The following is a 23070-nucleotide window of genomic DNA, read 5'->3' as shown; positions in this document are numbered from 1 at the left end:
CATCATTTTGAACACACAAAAAACACACAAAAAAAATACAAAAACCACACACAAAAGAAAAACCACACAAAAAACATACATAAAAAACACATCAAAACACAAAATACACAAAAACACACTAAAAACACCACACAAAAAAAGGCAAAAAAGACATAAAAACACACAAAAAACATTAACACAAAAGATTGCATTAAAAATGCTGAATGCATACTGTAAAATTCAAAACAATCTCTGCAAAAACTTCAGTAAAATCATGTTACTACACTTGGTCAAGGTGTTTCTTACCTTTGCTGAAAAAGAGTTGATGCATTAAATTGGACATGGAAACTTGTGGAAAAGCCAAAACTTTAGAGTTCAGCTGACAGCAGGGCTCCATGCTGCTGAAGTTTTTATGTTGTGACGTCATGAGGTGTCATTCTCCGGCGCCTTCGTGGACTCCAGAAGGTTAATACTTTATTATTTTTGCTGTATTACTCCGGTCTTATTATTTTCTCCTCTTTATTTTTCTCTCACCAGCTCACGCTGATCGTTACGGGGGCCATCTTCACCGTGTCCATCATGCGGCCTTACATCTTCATCGCTGCCATCCCGTTGGCTGTCATCTTTGTCATCCTCAGAAAATACTTCCTACGAACCGGACAGCAACTCAAGCTGCTGGAGGCTGAAGGTGAGAGGGGGGGAGGAGCTGTGTATCACAGAAAGCACAAGAAAAGAAAACGCTACACTTTAGTTTCAAATGTGGATCACGGAAATTTGCACATTTTCATATATATATTATTAATGGGTCTAGCTAATGTGTTTAACTGCTAATCTTTACAGAGTAAGATAGCTGTGGTTGGCTCAAGATATGGGTCAAGTTTATTAACAATAACGATGAAACTGCAATTTAAATATGTTTACAGTGCAGTAACTTAACATATTTGATGCTCAAATGCATGTATACCATTATAAATAGGAATACAAAAGATCTGAAGTAGGGCTGCAACTAACGATTATTTTCATTATCGATTAATCTGTCGATTATTTAAACGATTAATTGATTAGTTGTTTGGTCAATAAAAAGTTGAAAATTATCAATCAGTGTTTCCCAAACCACAAGATGACGTCCTCAAATCTCCTGTTTTGTCCACAAACCAAAGAGATATTCAGTTTATTGTCATAAAGGAACAAAGAAACCAGAAATGTTCACACTGAAGAAGCTGAAATCAGAGAATTTGGACTTTTGTCTTTAAAAAACTGCTCAAACCAATTATTTCATTATCAAAATAGTTGACTATTAATTTAATAATCGATTATTGTTCCATTAATCGAATAATTGTTGCAGCTCTAGTTTGAAGCAAATAAAAAATAACCACTTACTGTGATTTCCTTTTTTTCAGTGCAAGAACAGCAGACCAACATTATTGCAAGAAGTATTTTGTGCATTTTTACACTGCACTTTTAAGATTTAATGCTCAAATGCATGTAGTTGTACTGAGGGCCATTTCAAGTGAGGGTGCGGGCAGTATGTGGCCCTCGGGCCTCCAGTTGCCCATCCCTGCTCTAATGTCTGACAGCTCTTAGTAATATCTCCCTACCAAACTCTTTGTTGATTGGAGGATATTTTACTCACCTTCCCTCATTTCCTCTAGCTGTCCCGCCCCTCTGAGGCAGCCCATCCATCCTCTCCTTCAACCCTTCCTCTGCCATGTTTTTGTTCTTGGGCGGGACCTTTAGCCCCTCGGCCCCCGGGGCCCCGGGGCCCTCCACCAGCCCTGCTGACAGCTCTGATGACTGTGGTGTCTGCTGCCCTGTCGTCTCTCTTCCTCTGTTTGCTCTATTGCTTTTCCTCTCATGTTCTCACTTTTACTCTTCCTGAATATTTGCCATTTCATCATTGCCAATCTGTCCTCTGTCTGTCTGTCTGTTGCAGCTCTGGAAAAAAATGAAAAGACCATCCCTGTATCTACACAGCAAAAACCAACTGACAAAAATTAAGAAATAAATAACTTGAATTAAGCAAATACTTGCTCGAAACACGTTAAATGATCTGCCAGTGCAGTAAGTAAATTTGTCTTTATAAGAAATCTTTGAATAAGTAAAAATATCTAGGCACTGGGAAACCAATGATATGTTTTAATAAATCCAAATATACTTATTTTAAGCAATTTTGGCTTGAATAACCTGACTGTAACATTAAAATAAGCCAGCAATACTTGAAACGAGCATGTTTTGGTGGTAGAAAATGCTTTTGAAATAATATTCAAACTACATGCAACTAAAACTCTCAATTAGAACCAATATTTTAGGTAAAAACTCACCATATTCAACAGTTGAATAGCTTGAAAAGCATGAAACATCAAACAATGTCAATCCTAAAAAGAAGTCTTGAAACAATAATAGCATAGGAAAAAAAATATTAAACCACCCTTTTTCTTCAATTTCTTGTTAATTTTAATGTCTGGTACAACTACAGGTCAATTTGTTTGGACAAATATAATGATAGCAACAAAAATAGCTCATAAGAGTTTAATTTAAGAGCTGATATCTAGACATTTAACATGGTTTTCTTGATAATTACCAAAATCATTATCAAGAAACCCATGAAAAATGGCTAAATATCAGCTCTTAAATTAAACTTTCACCAGGATACGTGAAAAAAGACACCAAATGATCGAGAAAAGATGTAAAATGACAACAAAAGACCAACAATAAGACAAAATGACCAAAAAAAGACACAAAACAACCAAAATAAGATGTAAAATTTAAAAAAAAAGACACAAAATTGACAAAAAAAAGAAGTGAAATTACCATAAAAGATGAAAAAAACATTTTTTTTCCCATGACTGTATAATATTATGAGAAGGCTGATGTACTATTATTCATACGTACTTTTAACCGTTTTCTTCTGGACTCTTCCTGTCACACTTCCTTCCTTCAACCATGTAAAATACTACAGCAGGCCAAGTTGCTGTAGTAGAAAGAGAAGATAAAATAATATATTCTGTGTAGCCTATGAATAGAAAGCATTGAGCTATTACTTAGAAGCAGCAACGTCTCTTTCCAGAAACACTCCTTAATACTTCGGATAATGCAGAAAACACAATGTCAATTGTTTCCATGGGGACAATGTGCAGTTGTAGTGATCATTTTGGTTCCTGAGGAGGTTGAATGAGTCTGAGTTTGAGACCGGAAAAACTGTATATTTAGATACTGAAAACATATTTAAGCACGTTCATCTAAAAGTTAGTACAGAAGTCTTAGTGTGGAAACCAGCAGGAGTGTGTTGCTCTGCACACCAAGAGGAGGAGAAAACACTGGACTGCTGACGAAGATGCCACTGTGTGTGTGTGTGTGTGTGTGTGTGTGTGTGTGTGTGTGTGTGTGTGTGTTCTTGTACTTCCTACATAGTGAGGACCAGAACACGCTTTTATCCAACAGAGTGAGGGCTTTTTTGCAAAGCGAGGACATTTCGGCCGGTCCTCACTTCTTTAAAGGCTTTTTTCAGATTTCAGACTTTGTTTTAAGGGTTAAAGTTACATGATAATAATAATTAACTGAAACTGTATTGTGTGGTTACAAAACTAACTAAAATTATGGTAAAAATGTCCTTCGTTTTCGTCTTTGTCAACTTTTTTCATACATAACGAAGATGGATAAGACAAAGGAAATAAAGGCAAAATTTACTGTGACCTCTTTTAATCTATCCATTACAAAAAAACTAAAACTAATAAAAACTAAACTAAAACTAAAGCATTTCAAAAAAATAAATGCTAAACTAAAACTAGCAAACTCACTCTAAAAACGAATTAAAACTGAATTTGAAAACAAAAAATCACAACAAAATTAAAACTAAAACTAATGAAAAATCCCAAAACTATTATAACCTTGCAAGGGAATTCACTGTTCCAATTGAGGGCCCTCACAAAGATAGAAGTACAAGGATGTGTGTGTGTGTGTGTGTGTGTGTGTGTGTGTGTGTGTGTGTGTGTGTGTGTGTCTGTGTGTGTGTGTGTGTGTGTGTGTGTGTGTGTGATTTGGTTTCCCTGCTCGGCTCTCGATTCTGTCACTGAATGTGCATTTCGGCGATGACGGCAAACTCTTTCCGGAGCCGCTGAGAGCACATCGGGGTCAGAGAGATGAGCCGAGCTGGGATTTCCTCCAACCCCATCCTGGTGTCGCAGGCAGCATGTCGGACAAAACACAGTTGAAATTCTACGTGTATTAGTCACTCAAATGTTTATTAGGCTTTTGCTGTTTGGCAGCATTGTTTTATTTATATTACTTAAAGATATCGCTGATTACGGTGGCCCTGAGAGCTCACAGCGCTGCAACTTAAGAAAACACACGCAAATACACAAAACACAAGCAAATGGAGTAATATTTAGAGAAAAAAAGTTACAAATTTATGAGAAAAAAATGTCAAATTAACGGTAAAAAAGTTGACGAGTGGCAAATCTACGAGAGAAAGTAACGCATTTATGAGATTTAAAGTGGTGAATCTGCGAGAAAAAAGTTTTTTTTCCCCCCCACTTTTTTCTCATAAATCTGCGACCTTTTTTGTGCAGATTTGCCACTTTAATCTAATAAATTTGCAACTTTTTTCTCAAAATATCTACGTCTGTGACGTAGCCTGATCTTTGCTGATTAGCTGGAAGAAATCCATGTTGTTCTACGACCAAACAGAGAGACATGGGGACCTCATTTAGATATCCACTGAAGTTACCAAATATAGTTCTTTGCAGTGGCGGTTCTAGACCAATTTTACTGTGGGGGCCAAGGAGGGGCCAGTGTTTATTCAGAGGGGCACATTGAAAATCATCAAAAATGGCATTTAAGCATTCAAAACCTTTGTTTTAGCTAAAAGTCTCATATTTGGAAGAACTACATTGATTGAAGCAATGAGACTTACCAACATTATTAATTATTTTTGTACGACAATGACATTTCTCATTTTTGTGCACAATTACTTTTTATTTTTATTTTGAAAGTGCGCTACAGTGAGAATAATCTTTATATTTAGTTTTTATTGCACTATTAAACTATTAAACAATGTACACATTCTTGGTTACTTTTGTGTACAATGAGAAATTGTTTGAACAAAATATAGGTAAGAATTGTTCCGTCGTTCATTGTTATAAATTGATCATTTTATTATTAATTTGACACAGGGGCCACAGCAGGGGCCAAGGGCTTCTTCACTGGGGCAGTGGCCCCTGGAGGCCCCTGTGTAGAACCGCCACTGGTTCTTTGCCTGATAAAGGGTTAACTGACTCCTTGTTTCTCCTCTCCTGCAGCTCGCAGCCCCATCTTCTCCCACCTCATCATCTCTCTGAAAGGTTTGTGGACCATCAGGGCGTTTGGACGTCAGACCTACTTCGAGACGCTCTTCCACAAGGCACTGAACACTCATACAGCCACCTGGTTCCACTACCTGTCCACGCTGCGATGGTTCCTCTTCCGCTGCGACATGATCTTCGTCCTCTTCTTCACCGCCGCCGCCTTCATCGCCGTGGGAACCAACCGTGAGTGACAGGATGAGTGTGGATAGACGCATGAAGGGTTGCATGTACACTGTAAAAAAGATAAACAACAGAGACTCAATAAAATTGAGGCAACAGATTGCAGGCAATATTATTAATTAAATCTAACTACGTTACAAGTTGAGTTAATAACTTAACAGGAAGTGCCTGTCAATTAAAAACGGACTAATTCTATTGTGTTGGATTCATTCAAAATTCTCTTGATTTAGAATTACATACACATAAAGATTATATTTAATGTGATCAGAATAAGTAGATTCTATCTCAAACATTTTATATTAAAGTTACTTAAACAACTGCCTCAAAATCAAGGACGCATTTATATTTAATACATTTTATCACATATACTAAGTAATATTAAATGACTACAGAATAATTCATTACAGTGTATGGATTTAGCATAGATTCTCAGGGAAAGAACAGATTTGTTTTAAATTGGGCAGAGCATACTTTTGGATACAGCAAATTTTAAAGGAGGTCCAAGGAATCCTAGACTTTTCTTGGACTCATCTTGGATTGCATTATTCTACCTTTAAAGATAATAAAGAAATACTTCACCCCCTAAAACAACCATTTGTACAGTCATGGGGGGAAAAAAAATCATTTTAATGCCTGGTACAACTAAAGGTACATTTGTTTGGACAAATATAATGATAACAACAAAAAATAGCTCATAAGAGTTTAATTTAAGAGCTGATATCTAGACATTTTCCATGGTTTTCTTGATAATAATCAGAATCATTATCAAGAAAACCATGGAAAATTAAAATGAACAAGAAAGCAAGGAGAAAACATCAGTTTCCCATCCTATGATACCTTGAAATCTGGCAGAAAACTTTGTTCACCCTGGCGGCAAGAAAAACAGATTTAGAAAATGGCTGAAATAATAGTAAAAAAAAATCCTAGAAAACACAGGAAATGGAGGCCAAAATTAACAGCAAAACAATTTTAAAACAGCTATTATTTACATAAATAATACACATTAATTATAACTGATGCATGGTTTTCATAGGACCAGTATCGGAAGAAGTACTCAGAATTTGTACTCTGGTAAAAGTAGTACCAGCTTCAAAATATACTAAAAGTACCAAAGTATAGAAGTACTCTTCATACAGGATATTTACGGCATATTTCAGAAGAATTTCTATTTTTGTATTTTGCTTATTGGTGCATTAATGTATTCATCACTTTAATGTTGCAGCTGGTAAAGATGGAGTTATTTTACTTTATATATATTATTGGGTAGTTTTATCTGTAATAGTACATCAGAATTTATGATTCTATTATATTTTGTTTTCATAATCCGCAACCTACAAAGTAATTAAAGCGGTCAGATGATTGTGCAGTAAAAAGGTAAAACATTTGCCCCTGAACTGTAGTGGAGTAGAAGTACTAATGTAAAGTACAAGTACTGCTCGGCCTGTCAAGATAACAAATTTTTAGGGCAATATATTTTCCCAGAAACTATCACGATAAACATAAGTATCGTTGTATCTATTTTGTCTATTTTATCTGTTTGTTTTAGTTTTATAACCATATTAGAGCATAATAAGTACATATTTTTCTACAGAAATGCATTTTTAAATCTCAAGAATATTTAACATTGGAATTGAAAGGTGGAAAAAAAAAATTAAAATATCCTAGATAAATAAAACATAAATAAATAAACTACAACCAAAACAAATAAAATAGACTGTCAGGCTCTGTTAACCATTTGATGCACAACATGGGTCTAAAGTGACCCGACTAAGTTTTTATATTCTATATCTTTGGATTAAATCAATTTCATCATTCAGTATTGCAGGTTTTTCTCAATTAACTTGTTTTTGATCATCATACATCTTAATTTTTTGTTTTCATTTCTTTCCTTTTTCAATAAAAAAAACTTTTTAATCACTACGCTTCTAATGCACAAGGTCATTTTTTACCCATGTTGTGCATTAGAAAGTGTTTATATGTTGTGCATCAAAGGGTTAACAAAACATTGCAATGAAATAAACATGTATTATATTATTTTATTATTAAAATAACATAAACAGCTGGAATGGCTGCTTGGGAAATATAGGTTTTTTTGGCCAATTTGTACTGCCTGTCAAACATTTTCAGCATTACTTTAAACACAACACAAAAAAGCACAAAAAGTCATGCATGTAATCGACAATAGATTGAGTTCAGAAAAAAAATTGTTTCCATTTTTATATATCGAATGCTAAGTTGATATAGTAATTATTGTGACTAAGGGCCTAAGTACTGCAGACTTGAACTTAAGTGAGTAAATGTACTTTGTTGCATACGACAAAAAGGATTTATGCTCCATAAAAGGCAAAAGTGGCAAAGGGTGCTGTCCTTTTGTGAGTCTAGCTTTTAAGGAAATGAGAGCACCAGCCAGCAGCAGGTTGCACACATAAATCCCAGGAAAGAGGAGGGAACATTTTCAAATTCCAGTTAGTTAGTTTTCAGTTAGTAAACACTATGTTATTTCCACTGTAAGGAGGCCTCGGCCTTATCTGTGTGTTACAGTGTGTAGAGTCAGATATCAGGATCATAAGCAAAAGCAAAAGAGTTGGAATGCCACCGGATAAAATGTCATGTACAAAAGGAAGTGAGTGTGCGTGTGTGTTCAATTAAATGAATGGGAAACACAAGTGCACAAGTACACATAGAAACACGTGCTGCTGCGTCAGACCGCCGTGTTTATGTTGAGAGCAGATTGAAGGGTCATTTCACAGCTCATTATTTCCAATAGAGCAAGTAACAGAGCTACGATACCTGACATCAGAGAGAGCAGCTCTGATTGGACAGTACTGACTGTGTGTGTGTGTGTGTTCTTGTACTTCCTACATAGTGAGGACCACGTTTTTAACCAACAGAGTGAGGACATTTTTGCAAAGTGAGGACATTTTGGCCGGTCCTCACTTCTTTAAAGGCTTTTTTTGAGATTTCAGACTTTGTTTTAAGGATTAAAGGTTACATGATAATGATAATTAACTGGAACTGTATTGTGTGGTTACGAAACTAACTAAAATTATAGTGAAAATGTCCTTTTTTCATACATAATGAAGATGGATAAGGCAAAGGAAATAAAGGCAAAATTTACTGTGACCTCTTTTAATCTCCCACCCAACAAATACCCCATTACAAAAAACTAAAACTAATAAAAATTAAACTAAAACTAAAGCATTTCAAAAAAATAAATACTAAATTAAAACTTGCAAACTCACTCTAAAAAATCACAAAAAAATTAAAACTAAAACTAATGAAAAATACAAAACTATTTTAACCTTGCAAGGGAATTCACTGTTGTGTTTGTGTTTGTGTGTGTGTGTGTGTGTGTGTGTGTGCTCTGCAGAGGATAAACCAGGGGAGATTGGCATCATCGTGGCCCTGGCCATGCTCATCCTGGGGACTTTCCAATGGGCTGTCATCACCAGCATCACTGTAGACGGACTGGTATGTGGTTCACACACACACACACACACACACACACACACACACACACACACACACACACACACACACACACACACACACACACAAGCTGCCTGACTTGCATTAAAATACCACACATCCAATGGCCGGACAAGAGCGGATCAAGCGTTACAAACACACATAAGGCTCGTTTCCATCAGGTACTTTTCCCTCTAGTGAGCCGCTGTGGGAGTGGCTTTGGTGAGAGGATCCGCCCAACTTCTTCACTGGTTAGCGCCTCAGGTTAACCTGCTTTTTTTCTATTGGCTAGCAGGGGGCGACTCCACTGGCTGCAAAAAGAAGTCAGACGATAAAGAAGTATATCCGACCTATTTCCTGTTTCAGTTCTGACACGAGGAACAAAGACATACAAAATGTCATGTAGGCAGCTGGTTGAGGCACACATATACACAACATCGCCATAATCAAGAATGGATGAAAAAACTAGCTGACATCAGGAGCTTTGATGTGGACTTTGAATGAAAGGTCCCGTCAATAGCTAGTCCCTGCATTGTTTCTCATGACCAGCAGGGGGCGACTCCACTGGCTGCAAAAAGAAGCCAGATGATATAGAAGTCTATTCGAAAAGGACCTCACTTGATTGGTTGGTGGTTCGATTCCCTGACCATGGCAGCCTACATGTCGATGTATCCTTGAGCAAGATACTGAACCCCAGATTGCTCCCGATGCTGCGTTCATCGTTGTGTGAATGAATTCCCAATGGTGGCAGGTGGCACCATTTAGGGTAGCCTCTGCCACCTGAATGAATGTGTGAGTGAATGAGTGCAGTCTGTAGTGTAAAACGCTTCAAGTGGTCACAAAGCGACTAGAAAAACGCTATAAAAGTGCAGGTCCATAAATATTTTCCTAATGAATTTATTATTTATAAATTACATTTTTAAACTTTATATATTGTTTGGCATAAACACAGGAGTGTTATACAGTCAATCTCAGCCAAGAACAAAGAATGTCCAATTAAAATCACAGTTAATGTGAATCAATTACAGATTTACCTTGCTACATAACACTACAGCGTTTGCTATACTAATTGGTCTTGGTCTGGCCCTGCAGGGCTCAAATACTCAAATATGGTCACTTCTGGCTCAAAAAACACTCTTTAATCTCTTTAAAACTTTAATCCACAAACCAGTAAATTATGTTACAGTGGCGACATCCAATTATTTTACACAGTCTATGCTTAAAACTGACTGACTTCTTTTTGCAGCCAGTGGAGTCGCCCCCTGCTGGCCATTAGAAAAAATGCAGGTTTAAGGCTCTCCAGAATTGGTTTCACTCTTACAGTTGTTTGTTTGGGAGGGAAGTACTTTCAGTTATTATTGATATTTAGCTGAACACTTGTTTGTTTGGAGTTTAAATGCACTTATTATAAGAAAAATTTCCTTTCTTGTCCTGTGTAACTGCAGTTGATGTTGCCTTACCGCTCCTTACTCAGAGGATTGAACAGGTTGAACTGCAGGTTTCTCAGCAGTCAATTCTGTTTATAAAGAGTGTATGAGGCTGTTTTACCCATCCAGTGGTTGTTGTTCTGTTTGTTAGTGGAGCTGACGGAGCTAATTACAGTGCAGGACGTTTTGTTCAGTACATACACACAAATGTGTGTGTCTGTTCAGGGGAGCTGGCAGAGCTCTTAACAGTGTGACTGATATTAGAAAGTAAGAAAAATCATATCACAGTGACTCCCTCTGAAGAGCATGTTTAGTTATGGTAAGAATAGATACTAAACTATCTTCTCAAGCACAAGTACTTTTAGTTTGCTCTTGCTGTAACAGTGCTGAAGTAAAGAAAAACACAAAAAAAGTCTTATTTTCGGCTTTACAGTCATGAAAACAGTTATTAGACCACTCTTGTTTTCTTCACTTTATTGTTAATTTTAATGCCTGGTACAACTATAGTTACATTTGTTTAGACAAATCCATGGTTTTCTTGATAATGATTTTGGTTATTATCAAGAAAACCATGGGAAATGTCTAGATATCTGCTCTTAAATTAAACTCTTATCATATATTGTTGTTGTTATCATTATATTTGTCCAAACAAAAGTACCTTGAGTTGTTCCAGGCCTTAAAAAATGAACAAGAAATTGAAGAAAAAGGGTGGTCTCATAATTTTTTCCATGACTGTATTACAATGATTTTTAGATTTTTTTTTAGACATTCCACCATTTTTAAAATAGTTTATTTGTAGCTCATTAGTTGGAATCATTCCCGACCCTTTTGACAAATGCTTCAGTTCATCCGAAAAATTAAACATAAAATTAAAAGATGCATTGTTTTTGTTTCTGTAAGTTAAATGCCATACAATGGAAAAGTTGGGAAAATAAAATATATATGAATTTATTTACTTATTTCAAGATGTGTACAGCAGGATACAGACATTGTACTGAAAAACAACAATAAATTGAATTTTTTTCCCTCAACAACTCAATGAAGACAGTAATAAACTGCATTTATCTGCAGCTCTCTTCATCCTCATCCTCTTCCTCTCTCTCTCTCTCTCTCTCCTCTCAGATGCGTTCGGTGGATCGAGTGTTCAAGTTCATCGACCTGCCGTCAGAGGAGCCGCTGCCGGGGAAATCCGGCGGTAAAGGAGGCGCTGACCTCGTCATCGACAACCCTCACGCCCAGGACTGCTGGCCCAACCGCGGCCACATGGATGTCAAGGGACTCACTGTCAAATACACGGAGGCTGGACGCTCCGTCCTCAGCGACATCTCTTTCACAGTGGACGGAGGGCAGAGCGTAAGTTTTTTTGTAATTTTTTTTTAACCCTTTATCAGGCAAAGAACTACATTTGGTAACTTCAGGTAATATTTCGAGAAAAAAGTTGCAAATTTATTAGATTAAAGTGGCAAATCTACAAGAAAAAAAGTTGCAGATTTAAGAGATTTAAAGTGGCAAATCTGTGAGAAAAAAGTCGCAGATTTACAAGAAAAAAGTGGGAAAAAAGCAACTTTTTTCTCCCAGATTCACCACTTTAAATCTCATAAATCTATGCATTTTTTTCTCGTAGATTTGCCGCTTTAATCTCGTAAACTTTTTTTCTCAAAATACTTTTTTCGTATGTTTTTTTTACACATTCTGGCAGTCTGTAATATCCTCCAATATTCTCTAGGGTTAGTATTTCAATGAGTACCCTTTTAAGGGTTAAAGTGGTGAATCTGGGAGAAAAAAGTAACCTTTTTCTCGTAAATCTGTGACTTGTTCCGCGCAGATTTGCCACTTTAAATCTCTTAAATCTGTGACTTTTTTTCTTGTAGATTTGCCACTTTAATCTAGTAAATTTGCAACTTTTTTCTCTAAATATTACCTGAAGTTACCAAATATAGTTCTTTGCCTGATAAAGGGTTAAGCACTTTATTTATAGATTTTTCAAGTTACAGAACAGTAACATTTAACCACAAATCTATCCCACCCACCCGCACCCCTCACAAAGCCGAAATAAATAAAATATGTAATTAATAAATAAATAAAAAAATAATATTTAAAAAAAAAAATTAAAATTAAAATTATTATTATTTTTTTTTTAAAAGGGCAAAAACAGAAGGGGAAAAAAAGAGACAATTTATACTTTCATGTACAGACACACAAACACACACATATTGAAGCACTTATACTCTTATATAAAGGTATGACAGGGACATCCTATATCACACACACAGGTCCAGCTGATCGCATCAGGTTAGTGTACTAAGATGGTGTCAAGTAAGTAAGTAGTTAAGTAAGAGATTCGTTCTCAATTAATTCTATGAAGGGAGTCCAGGTTTGAACAAATCTGTCCTTTCTGCCGCCACAAATATATTTCAGCTTCTCTAATAGAATCATAGAAAGCACCTCCTTAACCCAGTGTTTAAATGAGGGTGGTTTTACTGACTTCCACTGCATAAGAATTAGATGTGACTGGATTTTAATGAAACTCAGCAGAGCGATGCATACGATGGCTCTGAGAGCTCACAATGCTGCAACTTAAGAAAACACATGCAAATACACAAAACACAAGAAAATTGAGAAAACATCTTCATCAATTTGACAACACAAGCGCAGCATTTAGAAAACGAGCTGCAACGACCACAACACAACAGAAGTGTTTCCAGAGGACACTTAAAAGTGATGCACACGTCTGGACATGCTTATTTCAAGAAAATGATATTATCATGTTATAATGTGATATATAGTGTTAGCCCGCTAGCCCGTATCAATCACATAGCAGTTAAACAAATCAAATAAATGAATGATACACGTTTTAGTTGGTCTCTTTCAACGGCACCAAGTTGGTCTTGCTAGCTCGCTAACGTTGGCATGCTATCGATCGCCGGCTAATGTGAGTATGCTATGATCGGCCGCTAACATTAGCACACTAGCGCTAGCCCGCATGTGCATCACTTTTAAGTGTCCTCTGGAAACACTTCTGTTGTGTTGTGGTCTTTGCAGCGCATTTTCTAAATGCTCCGCTTGTATTGTCAAATTGATGAAAATGTTTTCTGAATTTGCTTGTGTTTTGTGTATTTGCATGTGTTTTCTTAAGTTGCAGTGCTGTGAGACTACTAAAATAAAATAGCAAAATGACAGAGCACTGCATAAGTAAAAACAGCAGCAATAACATTGCTGATAAATGCTTAAGTTCTTGCTGGTAAAACGCACTTTTCCAACTCATACATTCATATTAGTTTTATCTCACTTCTGTCTGGATTTAAAGTGCCTTATGCTATTTACCAAGGAGCAGAAGAACATCCTTATAAGAAGTGGGCAAATAGCTTTCAGTGGAAAATAGTGAAAACTGAATATTTGACTGCTCTGTCTGCTCCTGGAGGTAATTGTAGTCAGTTTGAGCTCCTCTATAATGAATCCTGGAGGACAGTGGAACTCAGTAAGTATCAGCACTTTAGCCTGGGCCCATTAGCTCCTCTATGGCCTCCTGATAAACGGACTAATTGTTGCTTCGAGGCTGCAGAAGAAAGGACAGAGAGCTTTTAGACTCCTAAACACCACAAGGCAGCAGTTCATACCACAATGCCACGTGTAATCTATATGAACTGTATATGCACACAGGAACACCAGCCAATGAACTCACTGAAGATGGTGCATGAGTTCAGGTTTCTAAATAACTGAAAAATGAGTGGACACATTGATCAGATAGAAATGTTTCTGTGTGTGTAGATTGGTCTGCTGGGGCGAACAGGTTCAGGGAAGAGCACCCTGCTCTCTGCTCTGCTGCGCCTCGCCTCCACTGACGGAGAAATCTGCATCGACGGCGTCTCCTGGAGCTCCGTGTCCCTGCACACGTGGAGGAAGGCCTTCGGGGTGGTGCCGCAGGTACGTCTACGACTGCAGAGACACTTTTCAAAAAGACAAGGTTTCATGATTCAAATTCAAGAGGTGAACTTAAAGCAAAATTGAATTTTCTTGTGGTATTCTCATCTTCACAGCTCTTGAATAACCAACAACTGCTTTCAGTAACTCATTGCACAGGGAGATGGCTCTCATTTTAGGCCACCTTAATCTTTTCAATAGGCGCGTTTCCATTAGGTACTGTTCCCTCTAGTGAGCCGCTAGGGGTATGGCTTGGGAGAGAGGATCTGCCCAACTTCACCAGTTAGCGGCTCAGAAAGTACCTGCCTCAGGTAGCTACTTTCTGAGACGCTACTGACTAGTCGACGCTGATTGGATACGGTTAAGGCGGCGGTTTTGTGCATGCGATTCATTTGCAGACTGGATGCTGAGGGGTTAACATCTCCTGCTCTCTTTAAAGTGGCAAATCTGCGAGAGAAAAAGTCGCAGATTTACGAGATTTAAAGTGGCAAATCTGCAAGAAAAAAGTTGTAGATTTACGAGAAAAAAGTGGAAAATTTGGGAGAAAAAAGTTGTAGATTTATGAGATTTAAAGTGGCAAATCTGCAAGAAAAAAGTTGTAGATTTACAAGAAAAAAGTGGAAAATTTGCGAGAAAAAAAGTCGCAGATTTACGAGATTAAAAGTGGCAAATCTGCAAGAAAGAGTCTCAGATTTACAAGATTTAAAGTGGCAAATCTGCAAGAAAAAAAGTCACAGATTTATGAGAAAAAATTGGCAAATCTACGAGAAAAGAAGTTGCAGATTTACTAGAAAAAAATTCTGTTGCTGCTACAAAAGTACCTGTATGAGAACAGAAGCCGAGGGGAACTAACTAGTGGGCGGAGCCGAAACACACGCAAAAAGTACTCAGTGGAAACACGCCTTATATCCTAAATTGGGAGATATTTCTGATTTTATTTTGGAAAGCAGCTCAGAGGTTCAAAATCAATTAAAATAAGTCACATTATTGTGTTCTTTCATTATCCAAAATGTTTCCATCACTTGTTAATGGCGTCTTATCTCCTTTCATGTTTTAAGCCACATTTTAACGATACACTTTTTAAATCTTGGTCATTTTAAACTCTATATTTTTAACCAGATGAGGATTTTAGTCACCAGACATCAACTCAAATAAGCTGAGCAAAAGTTAGTAACAGCAGCACTTGTGTGCAAAACAGCACTGGATATACATACATTTTTAACATGAAACTGTTTTAATTAGTGTTTCTACCAGTTTTAATCAGCCGGTCTGGTTGTTTTGGAGAGGAGGAGAACTCTGCGGATAATTCAGCTCTCGCTAAAAACAATAAAAAATTTGAAGGTAGATATTCAAACGTGAAGAAACTGACTGCAACAGAGAGACATTTACGTGCCTTCATTTAGTCCCTTTACTATGTGATTTCAATATCTTTTTTGGTCTGTTTTGAACAGAGAGTTTTTATTCTGACCGGCACTTTCCGGATGAACCTGGACCCCCACGGACGTTACAGCGACGAGGAGCTGTGGAGGGTCGCAGAGGAGGTGAGGCTCCCATCCTTCTTTTATTCTGCTCCGCTTTGAATTATATCAATCATTTATAAATCATTCCAGGCTACCAGACATTTAATCAGTCAATAAGAAGTAATGAACGTAAAAGACGAGACGTTGAAAGGAAAATGTGAAGACGTTTTGGGATTAACCAATGTAAGGATTTTGTTTGGATGCTTTTGTTAAATGAAAAGTGGTTTTGAATACAACCATGGTAGTAAAAAAAAAATCTTGAATTATTGCAGCCTGGAACTTGTCAATGATTAGCAGCAACAGTGATTTTGTTGCATTATTTTTTTTTTGTGCAGTGTCAAATACTCACACTTGTTCTGCTTAGCTCATAAAAAAGCGAGCTATAAAACAAATATTATACATTATTATATTCTACTTTCATGATACAGATTTTTTTCATCTACATCTGACCTAATAATTGATATCAAAAACGAATTTATTTTTGAAAATTTTAACCCTTATTATGCCAGGTTTGTGTCATGATGCCACCATTTTTATAGAACTGGCTGCAATCACAGCTGTATAAATAATCTTTTTTGCTATGAGTTTATTATGTCTCATCTTTGATGTGATTCAAGATGATCCATGTTCAGATTTATTTGAAGCTGTACATGCTTGTGTGTATAAATCACATGTTTTTTCTCTATATGCTGAGTATGGTCAAAATGACGCAATCTGGTGGAAAGTAGTAAAAATGATCAATTCCAAGGCCAAAGCCCAGATTGACACCAAGTTTTAAGAAAATGCATGTTTTATGCTTTTACATAAGTGAGATCAAACAAAAAAAAAATTGCTCAATCTGAAGAGTGTAGTTATTGTTCATCCACAGTGTATTTTAGCCTTACTGCAGGAGCTGAGCTGGAAATAACAAGAGCAAATAAAAATACAGAATCTTGCCAAAATTCCTGCCAAATGTATGAACACAGCCAAAACTATTAACAAATGAAGAATGAAAATTGTGTAATGTAAAATGTGCTCAACCTGTGTGACTAAACCAAAACAATACCTGAAGTCAGAATAAGCTTCTTTAAATAAAACTACAGTGCCAGTAGAGGAGAAACTTTTCTTTTACCTCATTCTCTTTGTGTCTTTGAGCCTCTGAGCCTCTGAGCTGACGACACAGATTTTGGTGAGTGTGGTGGGAAGTTAAATCTGTGCCGTGTGTCCTCAGGTGGGCTTGAAGTCGGTGATTGAACAGTTTCCTGACAAGCTGGACTTTCAGCTGGAGGACGGAGGCAACGTGTTGAGCAACGGACACAAACAGCTGCTGTGTTTGGCCCGCTCCATCCTCAGCAAGGCCCGCATCCTGCTGCTGGACGAGCCCTCCGCCTACCTCGACCCCATGTCAGTACCAACGCCAACACACTCCCATCTGTGTGTGTGTGTGTGTGTGTGTGTGTTCTTCCTACATAGAGAGGACCAGAACACAAATTTAACCAACAGAGTGAGGAAATTTTTGCGAAGTGAGAACATTTCAGCCGGTCCTCACCTCTTTAAAGGCTTGTTTGAGAGTTCAGACTTTGTTTTAGGGTTAAGGTTTATGTCAGGGATGGTTAGTTGTGATGGTGAAGGTTAGGTTGGGGGTTAGGGTAAGTAAGTAAGTGGCAGTCCTCACAAAGATAGATAAACAAGGGTGTGTGTGTCTCAGCCGAAGTCACCCAAATCCAACATGTGGTATTCCTGTCACTGCATATGGTGACAATCTAAAATCCAGTAATTCTGACCTACTGTGTGTGTGTGTGTGTGTGTGTGTGTGTGTGTGTGTGTGTGTGTGTGTGTGTGTGTGATCATAATGGTAAATGAAGCCTATAATGAGCACTCTAATTTAACCTGAGGCCAACACAGCTTTTCATGTCGGCCTCACCGGGAACTGAACGCTGAGCTGATGTGTGTTAGCAGAGAGAGACGGCCTTTGATGATGATGATGATGATGATGATGATGATGATGATGATGATGTGTGTGTGTGTTTGTTGTGTGAGCAGAACGTTACAGGTCCTGAGGAAGACGCTGAAGCAGGCGTTCTCCGGCTGCACCATCATCCTATCAGAGCACAGAGTGGAGCCGCTGCTGGAGTGTCAATCATTCCTGGTAAGCTTTTGGATAAAATGTGTAAGAGACATTTTGTTTTGTTTGTTTGTTTGTTTGTTTGTTTGTTTGTTTGTTTGTTTGTTTGCTTGAAACCTCCCACCACTGGGTGGAGAAAAGCGCTCATTATGGGTTTTTATGTGATGAATTTATACTGTCATGGAAAAAAATGATGAGACCACACTTGTATTCTTTAATTTCTTGTTTATCTTAATGCCTGGTACAACTAAAGGTACATTTTTTTTGACAATTATAAAAATAAACGGTAATACTTTACAATAACCAACTAAGTTTGTAGATGGTTTATAAACCAATTATTAACCTTCTACAGAGTGCTATACATATTCAATCTTTAAATGTTTTCAACCAATTTCTTAAAGGTATATGAATCATTTCAAAATCATTAACATACTTATTATGGTGTTAAAAATTTTATAATGAGTGCAGCTAAAACTATTAATAAACTAATAATTATAATTTAATTGTTTTTTAATGGTAAAGTAACTATAAACTTACGTTAATATACCATCTATTTGCATTTATAAATTATTTAGTTAGTTAAACATTAATAAATTATCTATTTACCATTCTAAACGGCCTATATACGGTTTATAAATGATGGTTATTGTAAAGTGTTACCAAATAAACAAAAAAAGCTGATAAGAGTTTAATTTAAGAGCTGATAGGTAGACATTTTTCATGATTTTCTTGATAATGTTTTTGGTTATTATCAAGAAAACCATGGAAAATGTCTAGATATCAGCTCTTAAATTAAACTCTTATGAGCTACTTTTGTTGTTATCATTATATTTGTCCAAACAAATGTACCTTTAGTTGCATCAGGCATTAAAATGAACAAGATATTAGAGAAAACAAGTGTGGTCTAATATCAATACTTGGTTGGGGCTGTTTGACTGCTTGAACTGCTGGAAATGAACTTTTCCATCATATTCTATTATATTGAGATGCTCCTGTAAACACAACTCCTCCTTTCTCCTCCTCTCTTCCTCCTGCAGATGATCGAGGGCAGCTCCATGAAGCGCTACGACTCCATCCAGAAGCTGCTGAACGAGACGAGTCACCTGAAGCAGGCCATGAGCCCCGCCGACCGGCTCCGCCTCTTCCCCACGCTGCACCGCCTCAACTCCAGCAAGAGGGCGCCGCCGCAGACCGCCAAAATCTCCTCGCTGCCAGAGGAAGCCGAGGACGACGTACACGACACGCGCCTCTAACCAGCCACACACACACTCCTAACTCTAACCGACAAAAACAAGGGTTTGACAGAATGTTTTGTGCCAATTGTAAACATTTTTGAGCCGTTATTCCCCCAAATTTACTATGGTGTATTAGGGCCAAGTATGAAAAAAAAAAATAAAAAATACGGATCCGGGGAGGGGGGGTGATATTTTGAGAGAAAAGTCGCAAATTTACGAGATTTAAAATGGCAAATCAGCAAGAAAAAAGGTTGCAGATTTATGAGAAAAAAGTGGCAAATCTGCGAGAAAAAGTCGCAGATTTACGAGATTTAAAGTGGCAAATCTGCAAGAAAAAGTAGCAAATCTGCATGAAAAAAGTCATAGAGAATGAGAAAAAAGTGGAAAATTTGCGAGAAAGAAGTGGCAAATCTACGAGAAAAAAGTTGCAGATTTACAAGATTTTAAATTGCAAATCTGTGAGAAAAAGTCGTAGATTTACGAGATTTAAAGTGGCAAATCTGTGAGAAAAAAAATAGCAGATTTATGAGAAAAAATTACCAATTCTACGAGAAAAGAAGTTGCAGATCTACGAGATTTAAAGTGGCAAATCTGTGAGAGAAAAATTCGCAAATTTATGAGAAAATTTTTCCCGTAGATTTGCTACTTTAATCTCGTAAATTTGCAACTTTATTCTCGAAATATTTCCCGTATTTTTTTTTTTTCATACTTGGCCCGAATACGCCGTAGTACAAATAAGCATCTCAATCACTAGGGGGCACTAAAACTTTCCCGCAATTTACACTGAATCATAACTAACTCAAATCTCAAAATAACTGCAGAAAAAATGTTTTCCATAATATTGACAATTGACTTGCTAATCCTTGATTTTAAATTAAAACAACACATGATGAATATATTGATTTAACCCTCACACACACACACACTTTTAGTGTACAGTATTGTATTGGAGCTAATTTATTGACAGTAAATTTACACCGCTATAATAAGTAGGGCTATCCTGGACTAGAAAAATCTAGAAATCTAGAAACTAAGTTGATTTAATCGACAAATCTGTAAACTTTTATCATGCAAAAGCACCACTTTAAATCTTAAATTTAAGTTGTTACGGGTGAAGTTTCCTGGAATTAAGTAATTAAGCATTAAAAAAAAGGCAGGTTGTGTAGAAGGATCTCTTGAATATTTTATTTTTTATTTTACAACAGGAACAGTGACACTACTAACGAGTGATGACTCAGAAACCGTTGTTTTTCTATCTGTATGCACTTTAGAGACGCCCTGAGGTACTCATCAGCTTTTACTGCAACCAAACAGTCCGAAGATTAAATGTTAGATGATTAAACAGCAGTTCCTTCATAAAATTATTTAAAAATTATTAGACCACCCTTGTTTTCCCCTTGCTTTCTTGTTCATTTAATGCCTGGTACAACTAAAGGTTGCACCAGGACAAATATAATAATAACAACAAAAATAGCTGATAAGAGTTTAATTTAAGAGCTGATATCTAGACATTTAACATGGTTTTCTTGATAAAAATGTTGGTTATTATCAAGAAAACCATGGAAAATGTTGAGATATCACCTCTTAAATTAAACTCTTAAAAGCTATTTTTGTTGTTATCATTATATTTGTCCAAACAAATGTACCTTTAGTAGTACCAGGCATAAAAAAAAACAAGAAATTGACGAAAACAATGGTCTAATAATTTTTTCCATGACTGTAGAATTGTGAATTTGTGATAACAAATTATGCTTTTTGCTTTTAATTTCTCAGCCTCTGCTACCTGATGAATTATAGAGTGAAGAAAACATTTTCTATTTGAAATAAAAGTCTATTTTTTCAGAGCAGCTGCTGTATAAACGCAAAGTAAACGTTGAGCATTCCCTTTTTCTTTTTTTTTTCCTTTTTTAAATAATTTTCCATGTTATATCTGTACTGTACCGGAAACAGTTTAATCTCCTCCGGTATCAATTTGTTTTCTTTGGTTGAGGGAAGTGTGTCCTTTCATACTGTATTATAATAGTTTTGTAAAGCAGCGAAGAGTAATTTGCACTTACAGAGAAATTAAGTGCAAAGGTGTTTCTTACTCATAGGAAAGGGACACAGATGTCCAAAAAATGTATAAATGTATTTGTTCAATCAACTATATTTCCAGTAAAACTAAAGATTTTGAGAATGTCATTGTGGTTGTGTGATTTATGTGACAAGTAATAATTGTTTTCTTGCACTTCATTGGCCTTCATGACCACATCTACATTTATAACATATAAAACATACTAACCATGTTTAATAGCATTTTTGACAACATAGTATAGTGTGACTTTTTTGTGAAATTTGACTTTTTATACTAGGATTTATTTTTTACATTGTTTGGATGACATACAGTACTATGACTTTTTTTAATGATTTTAGATGACATACAGTACTATGACTTTTTTTAATGATTTTAGATGATTTTAGATGACATACAGTACTATGACTTTTTTTTTTAGGGAGTCATTTTTGGACATCCCATAATATGGTGTTTTCTTGCTGTTGTTTTACTACTACCCACAGTTAACAACAGACTATAACTGACCCATTTTTAGCATTTTTAAAAATTGGACCATTTTTGACAAAAATCGACTTGCTACAGTATGACTTTTAAAAAAAATGTTTTTATCCCATAATATGCTGTTTTTCAGCCATTTCTGGCCATATTATGCTCTAATATGTGTCAACAGACTATAATTGACCTATTTTAAGCATTTTTGACAACAATCGACATGCTATAGTATGACTTTTTTGGAGGGTCATTTTTGGACATCCCATAATATGGGATTTTCTTGCTATTTTTGGACAAACTATACTCCCACACGTAACAGACTAAAATTGATGAAAACATTTTTTTAATCATTTTTATGCTTTTAAAATTTTGACCATTTTTGACAAAAATCGACATGCTATACTATGACTTTTTTTAGGGAGTCATTTTTGGACATCTCATAATAAGGTGTTTTCTTGCTATTTTTGTACAAACTATACTCCCATAGTTATCAACAGGCTGTAATTGACCAATTTTAAGCATTTTTTAGGGATTTTAAAATTTGACCATTTTTTTTACAAAAATCAATATGCTACAGTATGACTTTTTTTTTGAGGTGGTCATTTTTGGAGATCCCATAATATGGTGTTTTTCCACTATTTTTGGACTATACGTATCTACAGACAAAAATCGACATGCTATAGTATGACTTTTTTTATAGGGGGGCCATTTTTGGACATTCCATGTTATGGTGTTTAAGGTCCAGTAAAATTAGTTTTGAAATAATCCTATCTCTCTCTTTTTGATTGTAAATTAACTGGACTCTCTTTTGAAGGCCCCTTCACATAAGGTGACTTTTTGTCTCTGGAGAAACAGAACGGTCAGAAGCCAAAACTCTGAAGGCCTGAGACAATAAAACAAACAGAAGAGGAGATAGCACCTCTCTGTGTGTGTCTGTGTATTTGATCCTGTCACATTTCTTTTTATGGATCCAAAGCGCCACCCAGTGGAAGAATCTGGTGAGACATGGTGATTCCAACTATATTTAATCATTCTGTGATCTTTATTTCCTGATTGAGTCTGAGTCTGGTACTCAAAAGGCTATTAATGAGAAATACCCTCACGTTGAAATGTTTCTGTATAAGTTAGTCAAGTGTTAACTCTTTGATTTCTGAATGATTGTTATTCTCTGACTGTATTTCGGTGAATTGAGAACGACAGATTAATAAATTATCTGTATAAATTGCGTTTAAAATCTCAGAGTAAGTCATCAAACAGCCAAGGGGTGGCTTCTATTTTCTGAACAAAACAAAAAAAATCAAAAAGGACTTACTGATATCTATTAATAAAACTAAAGACATCCTTGAATC

General features: G+C 36.3%; 1 protein-coding gene across 1 annotated transcript in view; it reads left to right on the top strand.

Moving 5' to 3' along the window:
* The window catches only part of cftr (CF transmembrane conductance regulator), a 62391-nt gene extending 43075 nt beyond the window's left edge, over positions 1-19316 (top strand). Inside the window, exons 19-27 of the mRNA XM_059336003.1 lie at positions 517-667; positions 5277-5504; positions 8872-8972; positions 11519-11749; positions 14165-14320; positions 15769-15858; positions 17048-17220; positions 17860-17965; positions 18979-19316. Of these exons, the coding sequence (XP_059191986.1) occupies positions 517-667; positions 5277-5504; positions 8872-8972; positions 11519-11749; positions 14165-14320; positions 15769-15858; positions 17048-17220; positions 17860-17965; positions 18979-19194 (1452 nt within the window). The 3' untranslated portion in view covers positions 19195-19316. The remainder of the gene's footprint in view (positions 1-516; positions 668-5276; positions 5505-8871; positions 8973-11518; positions 11750-14164; positions 14321-15768; positions 15859-17047; positions 17221-17859; positions 17966-18978) is intronic.
* Positions 19317-23070: the final 3754 nt, after the last annotated feature.

Source organism: Centropristis striata, chromosome 6 (genome assembly GCF_030273125.1).
Source record: "Centropristis striata isolate RG_2023a ecotype Rhode Island chromosome 6, C.striata_1.0, whole genome shotgun sequence".
NCBI classification, from domain to species: domain Eukaryota; kingdom Metazoa; phylum Chordata; class Actinopteri; order Perciformes; family Serranidae; genus Centropristis; species Centropristis striata.
The sequence above is the reverse complement of the archived record's forward strand: the minus strand, read 5'-3'. Positions and strand labels throughout refer to the sequence as shown.